The following is a 20,607-nucleotide window of genomic DNA, read 5'->3' as shown; positions in this document are numbered from 1 at the left end:
GAAGCAAGAGGTATAGGGCCCCAAGAGGTACTAACTTATATACAATTTCAATAACTATTAGTAAAACAGTTAAACTTCTTGACATTTTTGGGGCCTGAAAAAGAATTTGCTATGGGGCCTGGTAATATCTAGTTACACCACTGGATGAAACAAAAGAATACCTTGATGGACCCAAATTAATTATGTATATCTCTGAACAACTGGAGAGTAACCACATGACATTTTTCACTTTATTTTGTAAAGACCAAACACATTTTACTATGGAAGTAAGTGAATAAAAAGTCAGTTGTGAAGTGCCACAAAAGTCCATCCACAGTCCCAAGTAAATGATGGCGGAAGAGTAAGTGAAACAGTAGAACTGATGTGCCGGAGACTGGCCTCCGAGCCTCCCTTTGTGGCCCTTTTTATGCCCCTATTGGCCCCACCTCCCAGCAAGTTCCTATTGTTTCCATGAAGAGGCCGAGAAGCTTCACAGACACACATACTGGTGAGTGGAGACTTAGTGGAGCCTGAGTACTGGATTATCTGCCCTGATGCCTCTGACTATTGTTATTATGGAGGTGCAGACTTATTGGGGTATCAGTACTTATTGTCTATATATACCTTGGTGTTTTCCTCAGACCCATCAGAAGTGGCACTGACACAAACTGACCATTCCATTATCTCCTGCCCTCAGTCAATTTCCTCCCATTGTTCCACTGATGGGCTGAGACCTGTTGGATCACCTGGAAACACAGAAATATAAATCAGCCACATGTTATTTGTACTTTCCTCCTATTTCTCTGATAAATCAATTATTCTCTGTTTTGTTCTTTTATTCCTCTTATATTTACTTCCATTATTAATTAAGGGGAACAGGGGTTGTACCTCTCCGTCACCCATTTGTTTCCCAATCAATGATGTAACTCCTCTCTATCTCCTCCCCCAGGCTGGGGTGTGTCTGTAGGTCAGTGGGTGCCAGTGGGTTATTAGGTGCTACTCACCCCTCACATATAATGTCCCTGTTCTCCTCTCTATCTCCTCCCCCAGGCTGGGGTGTTTGACTCTGCAGATAAATTCTGCTCCAAGGTCCATGCCCAGTGATGGAGAGAAAGTCAAACTTGCTGTACAGGTGAGAGTCTGATCCGGTTGGTACTGGGACACAGTGTCAGGTCGGTACCTGATATACAGAGTAACGTCAGTTAATTCCTCACTCTCCTTGTTCTTTATAAACCAGGTGACAGTTAGAGCATCAGGGAAGTAGTTGGAGATGTTACATGTCAGTTGGGTTTCCTCAAGCTCAATCAGTTCTGGTACCAGTATCTCTCCCACCTGTGGGCGCCATGGGAAATCTGCAGAAGAAAGAGAATTTCTATCAGTTCTGATTAATACAGGAAACCTCATGGAAGAAATGAGTCAGTAAATGTAAAATATCTACAACTCTTGAATGGGAAAGTAACAGCCATGAATACAGTTAGTGAAGAACTATATGAATATATATTACAGGGGTGGTTCACCTCTAAGTTATCTTTAATTATGTTATAGAATGGCTAATTCTAACAACTTGTAAACTGGCCTACGTCTTTTTCTTTTTTAAAGGTTTTGAAGTATTTGGTTTCTTCTTCTGACTCCTTCCAGCTTTCAGACAGGGGTCACTGACCCCATCTAAACAAATGGCCTCCCCTATTCATATTCCAGCCTCTGCCCAACATTATTGATTACATTAATGATTCATCTTTCTATTACTGATAATATAAATGTTGCTATTCTACAGTTCCCAGTATGTTTTTGTAGTATGTTGGGGTATAAGTACTGTCCCACACAATGAGCAGGGGCAAATCCAGACAGTTATAAGGGCAGTTTCATTTTTTAAGAACATTATCACACAGCCTAATGATGAGACAAGTGGATTAAATGAGCCAGCACAATATAATAAAAAGTCACTCCTGATTGGCTGATGCCTAAGAAGCCCTTCTCTGTACCCATATACAGTATATATAGGAGCTAGGGGGTGAGCCTTTTGCTCAGGTTCACACACTATTCCATTAATGTATTTCTCTGTTCAAAGGTGCTGGGTGCCATCTTGGGTAGATGACCTTGCAGAGTTAGGGGTGCAGGAATGGGAGCTGTACTGGTCTGGACTGGGATTCACAATAGGCCCTGGCATTCCAAAACACAGAGGCCAAGCAGCCCCCCACCAGCCCAATAAATAGTGACTGCTATTACAACTTACAGCAGCCCCTCTGGCATTTGTCAGCATCCACAAATTGCCAGTTGTATTATAACAGGGTCCCTCCACCAACCCCCAAATAACTGGATCTGTCCTAGACCTGGAGCATGACCTTCTCATTCTGCAGATGTTCCACCAACCACTCTAATGTCTAGATCTCTGATACCAGCTACAACATCTGTCCCTCACCTCAAACCTTCTACATTGATCCACTTTTGAGGAAGAACTTTTTTTTGTTCTCCTTTGTCTTCAGCTGTTCTGTTCCCAACCCAACTGCCAGTATCTCCTGCAGTCCAGACATGTGGCATCACACACTCAACCTCTTCTCTCTCTGTGCCCACCTGGTACCATAACCTCCATGTCCTGCTATTCTACCACTCACCCCAGATTCTCTAACCTTGCAGGCGCCTCCCCAATCCCCTCTCCACTCATCTCTATATGTACATGTATCTTTATCTATACAGCACTGTACTGTTTTAGTGGTAGTTTTAGCTTGATATGATGGATCTTTGTCTAGGTCCTCCTATAACTTTACAGAACAGTTTCATTTTTGTCTCTGGTTGCCATTTTGTACAAGGCTCACCATGGCAGATGGTTGGATCCTTCTGTTTGGCCTGTTGGTGCCTTATCTCAATGCCTTGTAAGTTGGATCACCCTTCTGCTTGCCAGACAGAGACACTAGCATGTCTATCTCATCTGCTCACCATTGTGGCCTTCTGCAAGTTTCTGGGTGCCCTCCAGCACATCCTCTGTTTTGAAAGCTGCAGTTATGGCACAAATTAGTGTTGGTCATTGCTTCTTTCTGCCTGGTGCTACGTAACATGGCACCTAAACCAACTCTATATCTTAATTCTGAAACCCCTGTCAGGAAGGAAACTCCGAAGCCGCTCATCACACTAAATCTCCCTATGTCCATTTCTCTTCCCTTTTGTTGTCATGGCCCATATCCCTCAACTGGCATCTCATTCAGTCTTAAACTATAGCCAGAATTATAAATGACTTAACTTATGTCCTTACAGACTTGGGCTCCCAGAGCTTCATTGACATTATCATATATATATATTATATATACTTGGCCCTTACCTTGTGTTATATCCTTATACAGTGGTGCCCCAGAGTTCATGGACATTACCAGATATATATTATACTGTATATACTTTGTCCTTACCTTGTGTTATGTCCTTACAGGCTGGGGCCCCCAGAGTTTCATGTTGGACAGAGACCTTCAGAGTGTGCAGATAGTTCAGTTGATCCTTCAGGCAGTGACAGGTACTTGTGGCTTTATAGGTCCCATCAGTATTTTCACTAATGCTGAACTCACATGGGAGACTTGTAACTTCCCTTTTATTTCCCTGCGCAACTTCCCAGGAAAATTCAATGTCTCTAGGGAAAAACCCCTCCGCCTCCAAGGAGAGACCCCATTCTCCTGCCATTCTGAACTCACTCACCTTGGGACGAGCTGGAAACAAAGGGAAGAGCCAAAGATGAGCTTTTATGTGTCACTTACTGAAGAGTCACTTGTATACTGGGCCCTTCTGCCATAAAGTGAGGTTAAACCCAAGTCTCAGGTGGCAATAAGCAGCCAGTTACCAGCGACGGCAAAAAGTCTGAGATACTTAAATAAACTTCAACTGATTTGTCAGGTTATGGAGAGTTTGAAGACATTTCTAGGGGTCTTAGGGCTGTGCTTTATGTTTTATTCCAGTTAATAGTTACATTCGTTTTGCTAATAAAGGTGAAATTCCCCTGTAAGCTGTGAGTTTCAGTTTCCCAAGGGACATATTAGATACAATGAAATGTAAGAGCAGGGGCTCAGGGTTAGGGTGCAGGGGGTGACTATGCTCCTCCAAAAGTCTCATCTATCTCATTTAGTTCCAGAAACTTTGCAACTATATTCTGGCTATTCTGCCTGCAATGTGGGATGTTTGAAAATGTCCAAATACGGATTATTTCACAAAAAATAGACACACTTGAGCCTGTACTGGATCTGTAAATGATTTGATCTCTTGTAGCAATTGAGTTGAAAGAGTCCTGGACATAGTCAAGGTGTGACTGCATAGACAATAGCAATGGTGTAGCTTCTGATTCACCCAGTGGCTCCAACAAGTCTGCTCTGTCTGAATAGGAACAATAGACAGAACCAGCAGGGGAGGTCCAGGCACCCCAGTTCCAGTAAGACTTACAGAAGAGACAGAAAGACTGGAAAACAATTCTACAATTTTTTTTTTAATTCAATGTTATAGGTTCTGTAAGGTTATTATCCTGACATTTGGTGGCAGTGGTGGGATAGAAGATGTCTTAAAGGATAACTAAACCCTAAAAATAAATATGAGTATAAATGCTGAATTTTATATGACAGGCCAAAGTTGTGCACAGCAGGACCCCATTTTGTACTTGGAGTGTCAGTGACACTGCACATGCTCAGTGAGACGCTAAGCTTAGGGGTCATTGCTGATAATTCATATGTTATAATGTATATATACAGTTGATAAGTTGTATATATAAGTTGATGAGTGCCTGGGGTTTATTGGCTCAAAGCAAAGACATAAACCAAAATGGCAAAGTGTTGGGCCACACTGGACCATTAATCAAGGCTGATGTTATGTATATTGAACCTCATTGGAGTCACTAATGGAGAGTTTTATGGGCTGTAAGACCTGGGGTTTTGCTGGAAGACAAATACATGAGATAATCAGGGGATGGGAACTTCTATTGGAAGGTCCAATGAATGAAATGTTTCTTGGGATAAAAGCTCATCACAAACAGGGAGCAAAGAACCACCCCGGGGGCCACTAAGCCCATTGGTATAGTAAAGATTCTCACCTACTATTCATGATGTAGCAGCCCTATGCTCCTCTTAGTAACCACACTTCACTGGTGAGTACTCACCCCACACATGTATCAGCCCTGTGCGACTCTCTATCGCCTCCTCCAGGCCAGGATGTTCCACTCTGCAAATAAATTCTGCTCCTTCATCCTCACTCAGTGATGGAGTAAAAGACAAATTTGCCGTACAGGTGAGAGTCCCATCCTTCTCTTTTTGGGGTATAATCTTTGGGATCTCATACCTCCCACTTCTAGTTACTAGAACCAAATCTTCTTTCCCTGCCTCCTTCCTATACCAACTCACAGTCAGAGCATCAGGGAAATAATGAGAGATCTGGAACTGTATCATGGCCTTCTTGTTAGGATAGAAAATGGGTTTGGTTATTTCTCCAATCACTGGCCTCAACACAGCATCTGAAATAAATGTAGATCATTATAGTGCAGATTAAATATGTCTTTCTAAATCCATCATTAGGGCAATAGCTCATGGGGAACTTTGCTGCAAGATGCAAATTGTGCCCTCAAAGCAGCCCGTAAATACCTGTATATGTATGAGGGAAGAGGTTCCACATGAGCAGCACATCTTTATACTGGTCTCAGTTGGACATCTGATCAGTATCTGCCCTTACCGGCCTCTAAAGGGGATGTTCACCTTCCAAAAGCTTTTTGTAGTACCAGATTGTTCCCCAGAAATAATGACTTTTTTCAATTACTTTCCAAGTTTTATATTTGACCATTTACTACATAGTAACATAGTAACATAGTAAGTAAGGTTGAAAAAAGACACATGTCCATCGAGTTCAACCTTTTTTTTTTTTTTTATTAACTACCTATCTGCCAGTTGATCCAGAGGAAGGCAAAAAAACCCATCTGAAGTCTCTCCAATTTGCCTCAGAGGGGGAAAAATTCCTTCCTGATTCCAAAATGGCAATCGGACTAGTCCCTGGATCAACTTGGACTATGAGCTATTTCCCATAACCCTGTATTCCCTTACTTGCTAAAAAGCCATCCAACCCCTTCTTAAAGCTATCTAATGTATCAGCCTGTACAACTGATTCAGGGAGAGAATTCCACATCTTTACAGCTCTCACTGTAAAAAACCCCTTCCGAATATTTAGGCGGAACCTCTTTTCTTCTAATCGGAATGGGTGACCTTGTGTCAGTTGGAAAGACCTACTGGTAAATAAAGCATTAGAGAGATTATTATATGATCCCCTTATATATTTATACATAGTTATCATATCTCCCCTTAAGCGCCTCTTCTCCAGCGTGAACATCTCCAATTTGGCCAGTCTTTCCTCATAGCTAAGATTTTCCCTTTACCAGCTTAGTTGCCCTTCTCTGTCCCCTCTCTAATACAATAATATCCTGTTTGAGTGATGGAGACCAAAACTGTACGGCATATTCTAGATGGGGCCTTACAAGTGCTCTATACAGTGGGACCCCCTCCTCCCGTGACTCTCTGCCCCATTTAATACAAGTCAAGACCTTATTTGCCCTTGATGCTGCTGACTGGCATTACTTGCTACAGACAAGTTTATTATCTACAAGGACTCCAAGCTCCGTCTCCATTATGGATTTGCCTAGTGCAGTCCCATTAAGGGTATAAGTGGATATTGTTACATCCCAGGTGCAGGACTTTACATTTATCAACATTGAATCTCATTTGCCACTTAGCTGCCCAGATTGCCAGTTAGTCAAGATCCTGTTGCAAGTGCCACATCCTGGATGGAATTAATTGGGCTGATAATTTTGTCTCATCTGCAAACACTGATACATTACTTACAACACCCTCCCCTAAGTCATTGATGAACAAGTTAAATAAAAGTGGACCCAATACTGAGCCCTGGGGGACCCCACTAAGAACCTTACTCCAAGTAGAGAATGTCCCATTAACAACCCGATCCTGTAGCCAGTTTCCTATCCATGTGCAAACGACTTCATTAAGCCCAACAGACCTTAGTTTAGAAAGCAGTCGTTTGTGGGGCACAGTATCAAACGCTTTGGCAAAATCCAAATAGATCTACTGCCTCCCCACTGTCCAGCATCTTACTTACCACATCATAAAATGCAATCAAATTCGTCTGACATGACCTATCCTTTATAAAGCCATGCTGATTGTTGCTCATAATGCCATTCATTAGGACAAAATTTTGAATATGATCCCTTAACAAGCCTTCAAATAATTTGCCCACCACAGATGTCAAGCTTACTGGCCTATAATTGCCAGGCTGAGATTGTAATCCCTTTTTAAATATTGGAATAACATCAGCTTTTCTCCAATCCATAGGCACCATACCAGATGACAGTGAATCTGAGAAAATCAGAAATAGGGGCTGGTCTAAAACTGAACTAAGCTCTCTTAGAACCCGGGGGTGTATGCCATCAGGCCCTGGAGCCTTGTTTACATAAATTTTTATTAAAGCTTTTTGAATCATATCCTGAGTCAGCCACTGACTAGATTGAGCTGAACCATTCGTGCAGTTATTAAGCGACCCTGTGAACCCAGACTCCTCTATTGTATACACTGATGAAAAGAACTGATTTAACACATTTGCCCTTTCTGTATCTGTTACAACCATACTGGTACCATTATTTAAAGGAGCAACACTCTCAACCTGCATCTTTTTACTATTAATATATTTAAAAAACTTTTTAGGGTTAGTTTTCACCTCCACCGCAATTAACTCTTCATTTCTTTTCTTAGCCTTCCGGATTGCTGATTTACAACATTTATTACAGTGTTTATATTCATTAAATGCAGCTTCTGTCCCTACAGATTTGTAGTTTTTAAATGCCTTTCTCTTCTTTCCCATTAACTTCTTTACCTCTGTATTAAGCCACACAGGATGATTCTTAGAGCTTCTACGTTTAGTCCTTAAGGGAATAAATTGAGAACAGTAATGATTTAATATCATTTTAAAGGACAACCATTTCTGTTATGTGTTTTTAGCTGAAAACCTAATGCCCCAATCAATACTCTGTAGGGCAGCCCTCAAGGCACTAAAATTAGCTTTTGCAAAATTCCTGGTTTTTGTTGCCCCAGTATATTTTTGTTTTTTGCACCAGACATTAAATGATATAACATTATGGTCACTATTACCCAGGGGTTCAATGACTTGCACATTTGCTATAAGTTCTGGGTCATTTGAGATCACTAAATCCACAATAGCATTTTTTCTGGTTGGCTCCTCAACAACCTGTGCTAGAAAACTGTCGTGCAATAAGTTTATAAACTTGTTCCCATTAACTGATCTAGCAGTACCGTTGCTCCAGTCAATATCTGGGTAATTAAAATCCCCCATTATCATGACTTTACCTAAACTAGCAGCCTTTTCTATTTGCATTAGGAGCTTTGTCTCTTCCTCCTCACTTACATTAGGGGGTCTATAGCATACGCCTACAATTAATTTGCTGGATTCTTTACAATTGGTGAAGAACTCCACCCATACGACTTCTGCCCCCTCATTTTCTAACATAACCTCCTCCTTTATATGAGCTTTTAAATCCTGCCTAACATACAGACATACCCCTCCTCCTTTTCTATTGCCTCTGTCCCTCCGAAACAAAGTATAGCCACTGATATTAACTGCCCAGTCATGTGACTCATTCAGCCATGTTTCGGCCACACCAATCACATCATATTTTCCTTCCATCACCAGCAGCTCCAGTTCTCCCATTTTACCAGTCAGACTTCTTGCATTTGTAAACATACATTTAATACTGGCACCATATTGAACATATGACATGTGCTCCTCCCTGTCCTTAACCCCCAGCCAAATCTCCTCCCCCATTTTCCCTTTCTTTGCCCACTATCTCATCTAACCTGTCTTCCACTGAATCTTTTACTGAACCCTCCCCCCCACACCTAGTTTATAATCTCCTCCAACCCTCTAGCCATCTTCTCTCCCAAAACAGCTGCCCCATCATCATTGAGGTGCAGCCCATCCCTAGCAAAGAGCCTGTAGCCGACTGAAAAATCAGCCCACTTCTCCAAAAACCCAAAACCCTCCTCCCTACACCAATCTTTCAGCCACGCATTAATCTCCCTACGCTCCCGCTGTCTCCTTAGCATTGCTCGTGGCTCAGGTAATATCTCTGAGAAAATTACCTTGGAAGTCCTCGCCCTCAGCTTTGAACCTAGTTTTTTAAAATCATTTTTGAGGACTTCACCACCTCCTCTAACTTTGTCATTGGTACCTATGTGTACCAAGACCGCTGGGTCTTCCCCAGCCCCTCCCAATAATCTGTCCACTCGTTCCACCACATGCAGAACCCTAGCACCAGATAAGCAGCAGACTGTTCGGCATGTAGGGGCCTTGCGACAGATAACCCTATCCACCTTTCTAATAATTGAATCCCCTATAACTAGAACCTGCCTTTCCTTCCTTGCACTCCCCCCACCACCTGTATTAGAGCCACTGCCTCCCGGGGTGCTCCGAGAGTCAGCCTGCTCCATACACGCCAGTTCGGAGTTTTCCTCCCCAGCATCTTCAGCCAAAACGGCGAATTTGCTGTTTTGGACAAACTGTGGACCAGCCCCCCTACTCTTCTGTCCCCTACTTCCCCTCTTGACTGTCACAAACCTTCCTCCCTCATTAGCCTCCACTGCCCCTTCTCCTCCCCCCACTCCACTAGCCCCTGCCAGTGGTTGCTCTGCGAGCCTCCTTTCCTCCCCCTCATTTGCCGATGCTCTCAGTGCTGCAAGTTCACCCCTTAGAGTCTGCAGCTCAGATTCCAAGATGAAAACCCACCGACATCTCTCACATGTAAATACTGCATGGAACTGCTGCTCCAACACCACATACATGTGACAAGACACACACTGAGTAATACCAGCAAACCCACTCATATTTACACTGGATACTTACAGTCTCCCAAATGTAATTCCTCACCAACACCTTTTCAGTTTTAAACGCCTTAAGGTTTTTAACGCTGCTTAACACTTAATTCACATGCAACACTTCGATCACATGCAACACTCGCTAAGCAGCTCCCACACTCGCTTTGCCTTCACAAGTGTAAGGTTTCAACCAGAGCACACAAAGCCTGTTCAGGCTTTGTGTACTATAATTAGAGTTTAAAGCTGAATGTTGGTGTGAGTGTGAGTGGGGCAGCTCAGTGATCCCAGGGCAGATTCTGTTCCAATTGGCTGATCATTAGTTGGTCCATTTCTCAGTAGGATCTATGGGGAATATAAGTGTAACTATTGTATCAAGTCTAACAGTTGCCTTTAATGTCACTCAGGGATTCTGCTCAGCAGGGACAAACACATGTATCAACTCATGGATCAGTTACAGGGTCGCTGACCCCCCTCCCACAGCTGCTTCACAAACACATAAGAAGGGGAAACATGAAACTTTACTCTTTCATTTTAGAGAAATGGTGACAAATAGAAAATAGAAAGTAATTCGCAAAATTCGATATTTCTGGGGAAATGTCTGAAACGAACTGAACTGAAACAAGTGTTTAAAGGTGAACTACCCTTTTAAAGCTCAGTGGCTGAGCATCAATGCAAACCTAGAACATTATTTTTTATTTCTTATATTGTGCTCTTTTCCTATGAAATTGATGTGTAGAAATGATTATTACAGTCAAATAAGATATGTGATTGGGCACTGATTGTACAAACAACTCTATAAAGGACAAATCAATATATTTCTATGGATTTGTTCCCTCTATAAATAAGCACTAATGTTCCACTTGTTTTTACACCACCCCCACTCACAGCTAGAGACAAATTCCACAATAGTTTCACTTACATTTCATATATTCTGTTCCATTCCATTCCTTACAAACTGACTGTTTCAGTTGCAAGTGTGCTACGGTGGCCCGGAGAGAAAATGACTCCTTGGGGTTGATCTGGTCCATCAGGTGCTCACAGGTGCTGGTGACATGGAAGGTGCCATCCTGTTTTTTACTCATGAGAAGAGAAGACTGTAGAGGTTTATAGTCTGGACTCATTGCTGGTTGGGTAACATCCCAAGTGATATTGATAGGTTCAGGGAAGACATTGTCCACTTCCAAGCTGAATTCCCCTTTTTCTGAGCAGATAATGTCTCTCACCTTGGGTTTATCTGCAGGAACAGAAGGAGATGACTACACAGCTCCACCCATATCAGAGTTTGGGTCAACATTGTACTAATGTCTATAGCCAGAGAAATGTAAGAAAAGGTCCAATGTTGCTACTTGAAATACAATAAAGGGGAGGATCTAGCCCTCAGACTGAAACCAAGGTTCAGGAGACACAAGTAATGTTACTATTCAGAGAAGTAAAATAATTTTTATTCTATGACTGCAGGTAAACAATTGAGGGACCACCATATGGGGTTTACCTTGACGTGGTATGGTGACTTATCAACTTTATGATCATAACTTTGTAACTAAAAAAGACCCTGTTTTTGTAAACACATGCACTTGTATATATACTGAATTACTTATGAGACAGGGGACCAGGGAATGTGCATTGATTAATTGGCCAAATCAGTAGCACTTCCATTGTATTTAAACTCATTTTAACTTAGCCTTGGAGTGCACCCACAAACCCCACTTTTTGTATTTTGCAATGTTGCTACTTGTCTAATTACATAAAACAGCCAATCAGCAAGTGGCATTTACCGGTCAATGGTTTAAAGACAAATATATGATTGGTTGTTATGGGTTACTGCACCTGGGCAAACTCTTTGCCTTTCATGTACATGATTGTGTGATTTATAGGTAAACTGGTCCATATCAAACTAATCATATAGACTGGTGTCCCCTCAGCATTCATATTGTTGGCTGACTAGTTGGCACTGATAATGTTTCATGCACTGGAAATATGAGTATTTCATTAGTCCTACTGCTCAAATGAGAAGCTAGACAGTAGCATTGCTTATAGAACCACTGGGAGGGGTGACATATTACATTGGGATTTTTATCAAACGTAAAAAAAACAACACAACCTTCTTGTGTTAAGGTGGCATGAAGTACATGGGAGAAAACTCATTTCACCATCATTACACCTGAAAACTTGTCTCATTGTCATTTCTGTCCAAACTTTAAAAGCTATAAGGAGAACAAAAATGGGATGGGATGTTACCAAGACTCTTGGATCTCGTTTCTTTAAAGGGGAAATATAGAGAGATTTGGAAATATTTATGCAATGTGAGGTTCTACCAGTAGATGGCAGCAACTTTTAGGGTGGGATGTGTCTGTAGAGACAAACCAAGAGATATATGGGGAGTTACTTCTTCCTAACCCATAAAAAGAGGTTGAACTAGAAACATATGCTTTTTTGTTAAGCAAGACCTGGTGACAGCACAGGACCCATAGTAGTAGGTTCTTTCTGTGCATAGGCTGAGTGGGACAAGGCTGGTTAGGTTTGGGCTCTGTAGGGTCGGGTTAGACCTATAATAGGTCACCTCAGAGGTGGGAGGCTGCTAAGTTAAATAAAAAGAGGAGCTACTGGCCCAACAAGTTGGTTAGTGGGAGGGGTAGAACTGCAAGGCAATGGAGCACCAGTTAGAATCATTAGCGATTAGTTTAGTGGGAACCTACAGTAGTTGGGCACAGGAGAAGGACTGAAGAGAAGTAGCACCTCTTTGAGGCATGTGAGTACCTGTGGGTCATGGGAGAGAGAACTAAGGAGAAACACTAGTGAGGGAGGTCAATGCTGGGAGGCTCTTCTATTTACTAAACACTGTGAAGGTTTAACAATTAATGTTCTGTGTTGAGTTCAGTGCGTCTGTGGGAGCAACATGTAAAGTCCGACTGCTGCCACTTTGTAGTGAGTAGAGCAAAGATTGTAACAGGACTAAATGAGATTGAAAAGCTACTTAATTAAGTTCTTACGTTTCTGCTGCTCCATGTGATACAATGTGGCAAAGAGTAAGAGGACATAAACAACGGCTGAAATGACCATCATCATCTTCACCATCATGTTCATTTTCAGAACTGCAGAGACACAAGGACAGAAAGCTCAGTAATGGTGCAGCCTGTGTGTGTGGCTTCATTTCTTCTATAGTCCCAACATTATCTACTTCCACCCTAATCCTATTAATACTTGATACAAATGTAAAATAAACGTACTGTCTAACGGACCCTTAGAAAGTCATGTTATTCCCCAAAAAAGTAAGATTGTCTTGTGTGAATCAGTACAATGAATGTCCTGGAGAGGTGGAGAAGGTGATTCACAAAAAATGGGATCAATAGTGAGTAGAGTAGATTTCCATGTGGTGTGAACGTTACACAATCCCTCATTGATCTCATATAAAAAGCCTTTGGTCTGGGGGTTCTCTTGATTCCAATCTCTCCTTCTCTGACTCCTCCCTCTCCTTCTGTGATTATATTAACTCCTCCCTCTTCTTCTCTCACCATATTAACTCCTCCCTCTTCTTCTCTCACCATATTAACTCCTCCCTCTTCTTCTCTCACCATATTAACTCCTCCCTCTTCTTCTCTCACCATATTGACTCCTCCCTCTTCTTCTCTCACCATATTAACTCCTCCCTCTTCTTCTCTCACCATATTAACTCCTCCATCTTCTTCCCTGATCATATTAACTCCTCCCTCTCCTTCTCTGATCACATTAACTCCTCCCTCTTCTTCCCTGATCACATTAACTCCTCCCTCTTCTTCCCTGATCATATTAACTCCTCCCTCTTCTTCCCTGATCATATTAACTCCTCCCTCTCCTTCTCTGATCACATTAACTCCTCCCTCTCTTTTTCTCACCATATTAACTCCTCCTCTTTCTCTCATCATATTAATGCCTCCCTCTCCTTCTTTGACCATATTAACTCCTTCTTCTTCTTGTCTCACCACATTAAACTCCTCCCTCTTCCCTGATCATATTAACTCCAACCTCTCCTTCTCTGATCATATTAACTCCTCCCTCTCCTTCTCTGATCATATTAACTCCTCCCTCTCTTTCTCTCATCATATTAACTCCTTCCTCTGCTGCTATGATCATATTAACTATTTTAACTACATTTAAAAAATAGGTTTATCTTTACATTAAAGGAGAAGGAAAGCTACAGAGGCATTTTATTGCCAATAGATTAGCTGCAATAGTGCAAGCTAGAATGCTATATTTATTCTGTAGAATGTTTTACCATACCTGAGTAAAAAGCTCTAGAAACTCTCTGTTTGTTTAGGATAGGAGCTGCAGTATTAACATGGTGTGACATCACTTCCTGCCTGAGTCTCTCCCTGCTCTGGGCTCAGATTACAATAGAGAAGGGAGGGGGAGGGGGAAGAGAAGCAAACTGAGCATGCTCAAGCCCAGGGCAATGAGGTTTAAGCTGAAGGGAGGAAGTCTGATACAGAAGCCCATGAGTACACAATTGTTATTAATGATGTATTGATAATACTTGTTTTTTCTTTCCCATTTTCCCAGTGATCTTATTACATGTCCCTCCCTTGTTGTGCCATTGGCTTATTGATTACTAGCCCTAACCACACTCACTGATACAGTCTGGGTATATATTGTAATCAACCTATGAGTAAGAGCTTTGTCAGGAAACACGTAGGGCTATTGTGTATTTTACATATGTTTGAATAAAGGATTACAGTTATATTGTGTATTTGTGTAATTCTGTGAGTGGCAGAAAATGTTGTTGGTCTCCTCCTGAAGCGTCAGCTCTGGGGCATGTGCATTAAGACTGGTGAGTGTTGCTCAATGAGTACACAGTATAAGATTTATTATATTAAGTCTGCAGTATCTGTTGATGTTTCTCCCTCACCCAGTAGAATATTGAATAACACACTTCTCACCTGGGAACTCCACCAGCAGCCTGAGGCTACTCGGTTCCTTTAGGGTTCCATGTTCCACCACACAGAGCAGCTCCATCCCTGTGTCCTTCACCATCGGAGTAAACTGAAAGCTTGACTCCACCTCAGAGCCACTAATTCTGTGAGTCTTAGACTTCTGCACAAATCTTCCGTTCATGAACCAACTGACAACAATGGATTCTGGGTAATACCCCCAGGCTCGGCAGGTCAGTGTCTGCTCCATGTCCTGGTGGAAGGGTTTGTTGGAGATGGACACAGACGGAGCAGCTGGTACAGGAGACAGAATAGTATTTACTCAATTAATCATTTAGAAATACAGTTATAGGAGCTCTTTGCTGCAAAGATTAAAGGCAATGCACCCTAAAATCACCCAATGCCACATCCTAGTGAGTACAGTGTAGCACCAGCCCTTCAGCAATACAGCGAGACTTTCAGATAAATAAGTGGTGTTAATGCTCCGACTCTCAGGGACCCACAGACCACATACAGGTATGGGATCAGTTATCCAGAAACCCATTATCCAGAAATCTCCAAATTACGGAAAGACCAACTCCATTTTATCCAAATAATCAACATTTTAAAAAACGAATTTCCTTTTTCTGTGTAATAATAAAACAGTCGCTTGTAATTGATCCCAACTAAGATATAATTAATCCTTATTGGAAGCAAAACTAGCCTATTGGCTTTATGTCATGTTTATATGATTTTCTAGTAGACTTAAGGTGTGAAGATCCAAATTACAGAAAGATCCGTTATCCAGAAAATGTCAGGTGCCAAGCATTCTGGATAACAGGTCCAATATGCTTTGTGTCCTATTCACTTTTGTTCAGCCGGAGATGTGAGGTTATTCTCTTTATTCCTCAAGCAAATAACTGGATTATGATTTCCTGGATCACTCTTGCAATATATATATATATATCAATACTGGTGGTGTCTGCACTCAATTCCTTATGAGGCTGAGGTACATGATCAATATGGTGAATGCAGAATAATGAAGGATCAGCACACTCATTTGTATCTTGTGAATGAAGTGTTTATTTGTAGCACATCATTGTATCCGATGTTTCGGTCCCACCTGGGGAACTTTATCAAGGATATCCAAATAAACACATTGTATCCAAATAAAACACTTTGTTCACAAGATACAAATGAGTGTGCAGATCCTTCATTATTCTATACATATATATCTACTCAAAGTTCCATCAGTACTCACCAGTCCAAAAGGTTTAGCCGAGTGCTAACCATAAGTATTAATAGTAGTCATCCACAAAAACAATCACGGCAACAGTAGACAAATGTGTTTCAGTGCATCTTTAATATTGCATGGTGCATTGAATATATATATATATATAGAAATGTTAATAATAATCAGAAAAGCGGACAAAAGGGGAGGTATAGTTGTACTAGACTATAAATACTATAAGGAAGAGCTTATGTCCCAATTGAGTGATATCACCAATTATGAAAAATGAACGTATGACCCCACTAATGGCTTTCATGATGAGTTAAAGGAAATACTGAAAGCTGGATTGAATGAAGGCTGGATTTCTAAAACGATGTTTGAATACTTTTTACCCAAATGTCTGTTTGGACCGGTTATTTACACTCTGCCCAAAATACACAAAAACATGCAATTCCCTCCAGGCAGACCGATCATCTCAGCTAATGGTTCCCTTAATGAGAGATTGCTGAATTTGTTGACTATCATCTCCAGCCGTGTGTACAGCAAATAGGCAGCTACTTAAAGGACACTAATGATTTTTTAAAAGTGATAAGAAGTATTGATATACCCGTTACATATTAAAGAGCTGGAGGGTTTAGTGGAACATTTAAACAGTATGGCTAGCCCAGTCAAACTGACAATAAACTATAATGTACATAGCATCGAGTTTGTGGATGTCAAAGTGTATAAGGAAAATGACACTTTGCAGACATGTATATATGTAAAACCCACAGATAGGGATGTAGCGAACGTCGGAAAAAAAGTTCGCGAACATATTCGCGAACTTGCGCAAAAATGCAAGCGGTTCGCGAACGGTTCGCGAACCCCATAGACTTCAATGGGAAGGCGAACTTTAACATCTAAAAAAGACATTTCTGGCCAGAAAAATGATTTTAAAGTTGTTTAAAGGGTGCAACGACCTGGACAGTGGCATGCCAGAGGGGGATCAAGGGCAAAAATGTATCTGAAAAATCTGCCTGTGTGTGCTTGGAAGAGATAGTGTAGGGGGAGAGCTGTTAGTGATTTCAGGGACAGATGATAGTAAGTTTGCTGGCTAGTAATCTGCTTGATACTGCTCTGTATTGGAGGGACAGAAGTCTGCAGGGATTTGAGGGACATTTTAGCTTAGGTAGCTTTGCTGGCTAGTAATCTACTGTTCTCTTTAAACAACTGCCATACGTTGACCTTGTAGGCATTGTTTGCCCAGTTTTTTTGGACGCAGCCACTGAAGCACAGTTGCCAGAAAAAATATGCCATATAAATGCTGAAAATAGTCATTTTTCGCCATACGTTGACCTTGTAGACATTGTTTGCCCAGTTTTTTTGGTTGCAGCCACTGAAGCACAGTTGCCAGAAAAAATATGCCATATAAATGCTGAAAATAGTCATTTTTTGCCATACGTTGACCTTGCAGGCATTGTTTGCCCAGTTTTTTTGGTCGCAGCCACTGAAGCACAGTTGCCAGAAAAAATATGTCATATAAATGCTGAAAATAGTAATTTTTTGCCATATACGTTGAGTCAACGTATGGCAAAAAATGACTATTTTCAGCATTTATATGGCATATTTTTTCTGGCCTCTGTGCTTCAGTGGCTGCGGCCAAAAAAACTGGGCAAACAATGCCTACAAGGTCAACGACGTTGACCTTGTAGGCATTGTTTGCCCAGTTTTTTTGGCCGCAGCCACTGAAGCACAGAGGCCAGAAAAAATATGCCATATAAATGCTGAAAATAGTCATTTTTTGCCATACGTTGACCTTGTAGGCATTGTTTGCCCAGTTTTTTTGGCCGCAGCCACTGAAGCACAGAGGCCAGAAAAAATATGCCATATAAATGCTGAAAATAGTCATTTTTTTGGTCGCAGCCACTGAAGCACAGTTGCCAGAAAAATTATGCCATATAAATGCTGAAAATATAAATTTTTTTGGTTGCAGCCACTGAAGCACAGAGGCCAGAAAAATTATGCCATATAAATGCTGAAAATATAAATTTTTTTGGTTGCAGCCACTGAAGCACAGAGGCCAGAAAAATTATGCCATATAAATGCTGAAAATATAAATTTTTTGGTTGCAGCCACTGAAGCACAGAGGCCAGAAAAATTATGCCATATAAATGCAGAAAATATGCATTTTTTTGGACGCAGCCACTGAAGCACAGTTGCCAGAAAAAATATGCCATATAAATGCTGAAAATAGTCATTTTTTGCCATACGTTGACCTTGTAGACATTGTTTGCCCAGTTTTTTTGGTTGCAGCCACTGAAGCACAGAGGCCAGAAAAAATTAAACCAGTAGGGTTTGCACCCTAGTTTGTAACGGTGGCGGAGGGAGGAGGACGCTAAAGGACAGCTGTGTGTGGAGTCATGAGGCTTGAAGAGAAGGACAGCTGCATAGAAGTCAGAACAAGTCTTCCGGCGTGCAGTAACCCTCCGAGATCCACCCCTCATTCATTTTAATAAAGGTCAGGTAATCGACACTTTTGTGACCTAGGCGAGTTCTCTTCTCAGTTACAATCCCTCCTGCTGCACTGAAGGTCCTTTCTGAGAGCACACTTGAGGCTGGGCAAGACAAGAGGTTCATGGCAAATTGTGACAGCTCTGGCCACAGATCAAGCCTGCACACCCAGTAGTCCAGGGGTTCATCGCTCCTCAGAGTGTCGATATCTGCAGTTAATGCCAGGTAGTCCGCTACCTGCCGGTCGAGGCGTTCTTTGAGGGTGGATCCAGAAGGGTTGTGGCGCTGCCTTGGACAGAAAAACATTTGCATGTCTGACGTTACAGACTGGCCAAAGGGCTTTGTCCTTGCAGGTGTGCTCGTGGCAGGATTACTGGCACCTCTGCCCCTGGAATGTTGATGAGTTCCTGAAGTGACATCACCCTTAAAAGCATTGTACAACATGTTTTGCAGGCTGGTTTGTAAATGCCGCATCTTTTCGGATTTGTGGTATGTTGGTAACATTTCTGACACTTTATGCTTGTACCGAGGGTCTAGTAGCGTTGCGACCCAGTACAGGTCCTTCTCCTTAAGCCTCTTGATACGGGGGTCCTTCAACAGGCATGACAGCATGAAAGACCCCATTCTCACAAGGTTGGATGCAGAGCTATCCATCTCCGCTTCCTCATTATCAAGGACTGCATCATCCACGGTCTCCTCCCCCCAGCCACGTACAAGACCAGGGGTCCCCAAAAGGTCACCACTAGCCCCCTGGGAAGCCTGCTCCTGTTGGTCCTCCTCCTCCTCCTCCACAAAGCCACCTTCCTCCTCTGACTCCACTTCTGGCACCTCTCCCTGCGTTGCAGCAGGTGCCTGGGTTCGTTCTGGTGATTCCGACCAGAAATCGCGCGCTTCCAGCTCCTCGTCACGCTGGTCTACAGCCTCATCTGTCACTCGTCGCACGGCACGCTCCAGGAAGAAAGCGAAGGGTATTAGGTCGCTGATGGTGCCTTCGGTGCGACTGACCATATTTGTCACCTCTTCAAAAGGTCGCATGAGCCTGCAGGCATCGCGCATAAGCACCCAGTAACGGGGGAAAAAAATCCCCAGCTCTGCAGATCCAGTCCTACCACCCAGTTCAAAAAGGTACTCGTTGACGGCCCTTTGTTGTTGCAGCAGACGTTCCAACATAAGGAGCGTTGAATTCCAGCGAGTCTGGCTGTCAGAAATCAAACGCCTGACTGGCATGTTGTAGCGCTGCTGAATGTCAGCAAGGCGTGCCATGGCTGTGTAGGAACGTCTGAAATGGGCCGACACCTTTCTGGACTGGGTGAGAACGTCCTGGAATCCTGGGTACTTGGAGACAAAACGTTGGACTATTAAATTTAACACATGTGCCATGCAGGGCACATGTGTTAAATTGCCCAGTCTCAACGCTGCCAACAGATTGCTTCCATTGTCACACACCACTTTTCCGATCTGCAGTTGGTGTGGGGTCAGCCACCGATCGGCCTGTGACTGCAGAGATGACAGGAGTACAGATCCGGTATGGTTTTTGCTTTCCAGGCACGTCATCCCCAAGACAGCGTGACAACGGCGTACCTGGCACGTCGAATAGCCTAGGGGGAGCTGGGGGTGCACAGGTGTGGAGGAGGAGAAGGAGGACCCAGCAGCAGAGTAAGAAGAAGAAGAGGAAGAAGACGAGGTAGAGAGCGATGGAGGAGTAGAGGTGGTGGCAGAACCGCGTGCAATCCGTGGCGGTGACACCAACTCCACTGTTGTTGTTGAGCTACCCATTCCCTGCTTCCCAGCCATTACCAAGTTCACCCAGTGGGCAGTGTAGGTGACATACCTGCCCTGACCATGCTTGGAGGACCATGCCTCAGTAGTCATATGGACCTTTGGCCCAACACTAAGTGACAGAGATGCGGTAACTTGGCTCTGCACATGTTGGTACAGGTGTGGTATTCCCTTTTTAGAAAAAAAATTGCGGCTGGGTACCTTCCACTGCGGTGTCCCAATTGCTACAAATTTGCGGAAGGCCTCAGAGTCCACCAGCTGGTATGGTAAAAGCTGGCGGGCTAAGAGTGCAGACAAGCCAGCTGTCAGACGCCGGGCAAGGGGGTGACAGTCAGACATTGGCTTC

General features: G+C 42.7%; 1 protein-coding gene across 3 annotated transcripts in view; it reads right to left on the bottom strand.

Annotated features, from left to right (window-relative positions):
• Positions 1-212: 212 nt before the first annotated feature.
• The window catches only part of LOC108704217, a 59,023-nt gene continuing 38,628 nt past the window's right edge, over positions 213-20,607 (bottom strand). Inside the window, exons 4-10 of one of the 3 annotated variants that reach the window (XM_041578914.1) lie at positions 14,792-15,076; positions 12,869-12,970; positions 10,798-11,112; positions 5,099-5,449; positions 3,378-3,668; positions 984-1,331; positions 213-713 (exon numbers count right to left, since the gene is read on the bottom strand). In XM_041578914.1, coding sequence (XP_041434848.1) covers positions 673-713; positions 984-1,331; positions 3,378-3,668; positions 5,099-5,449; positions 10,798-11,112; positions 12,869-12,970; positions 14,792-15,076 — 1,733 coding nt within the window. In that variant the 3' untranslated portion in view covers positions 213-672. Of the gene's footprint in view, positions 726-983; positions 1,332-3,377; positions 3,669-5,098; positions 5,450-10,797; positions 11,113-12,868; positions 12,971-14,791; positions 15,077-20,607 lie in introns of all 3 variants that reach the window. The other 2 variants (XM_041578913.1, XM_041578915.1) reach the window with 2 other exon arrangements.

The sequence above is a fragment of the Xenopus laevis genome, chromosome 9_10S (assembly GCF_017654675.1).
Source record: "Xenopus laevis strain J_2021 chromosome 9_10S, Xenopus_laevis_v10.1, whole genome shotgun sequence".
In the NCBI taxonomy this organism is placed as follows: domain Eukaryota; kingdom Metazoa; phylum Chordata; class Amphibia; order Anura; family Pipidae; genus Xenopus; species Xenopus laevis.
Note: the sequence above shows the minus strand (reverse complement) of the source record. Positions and strands in the feature narration are given on the sequence as shown.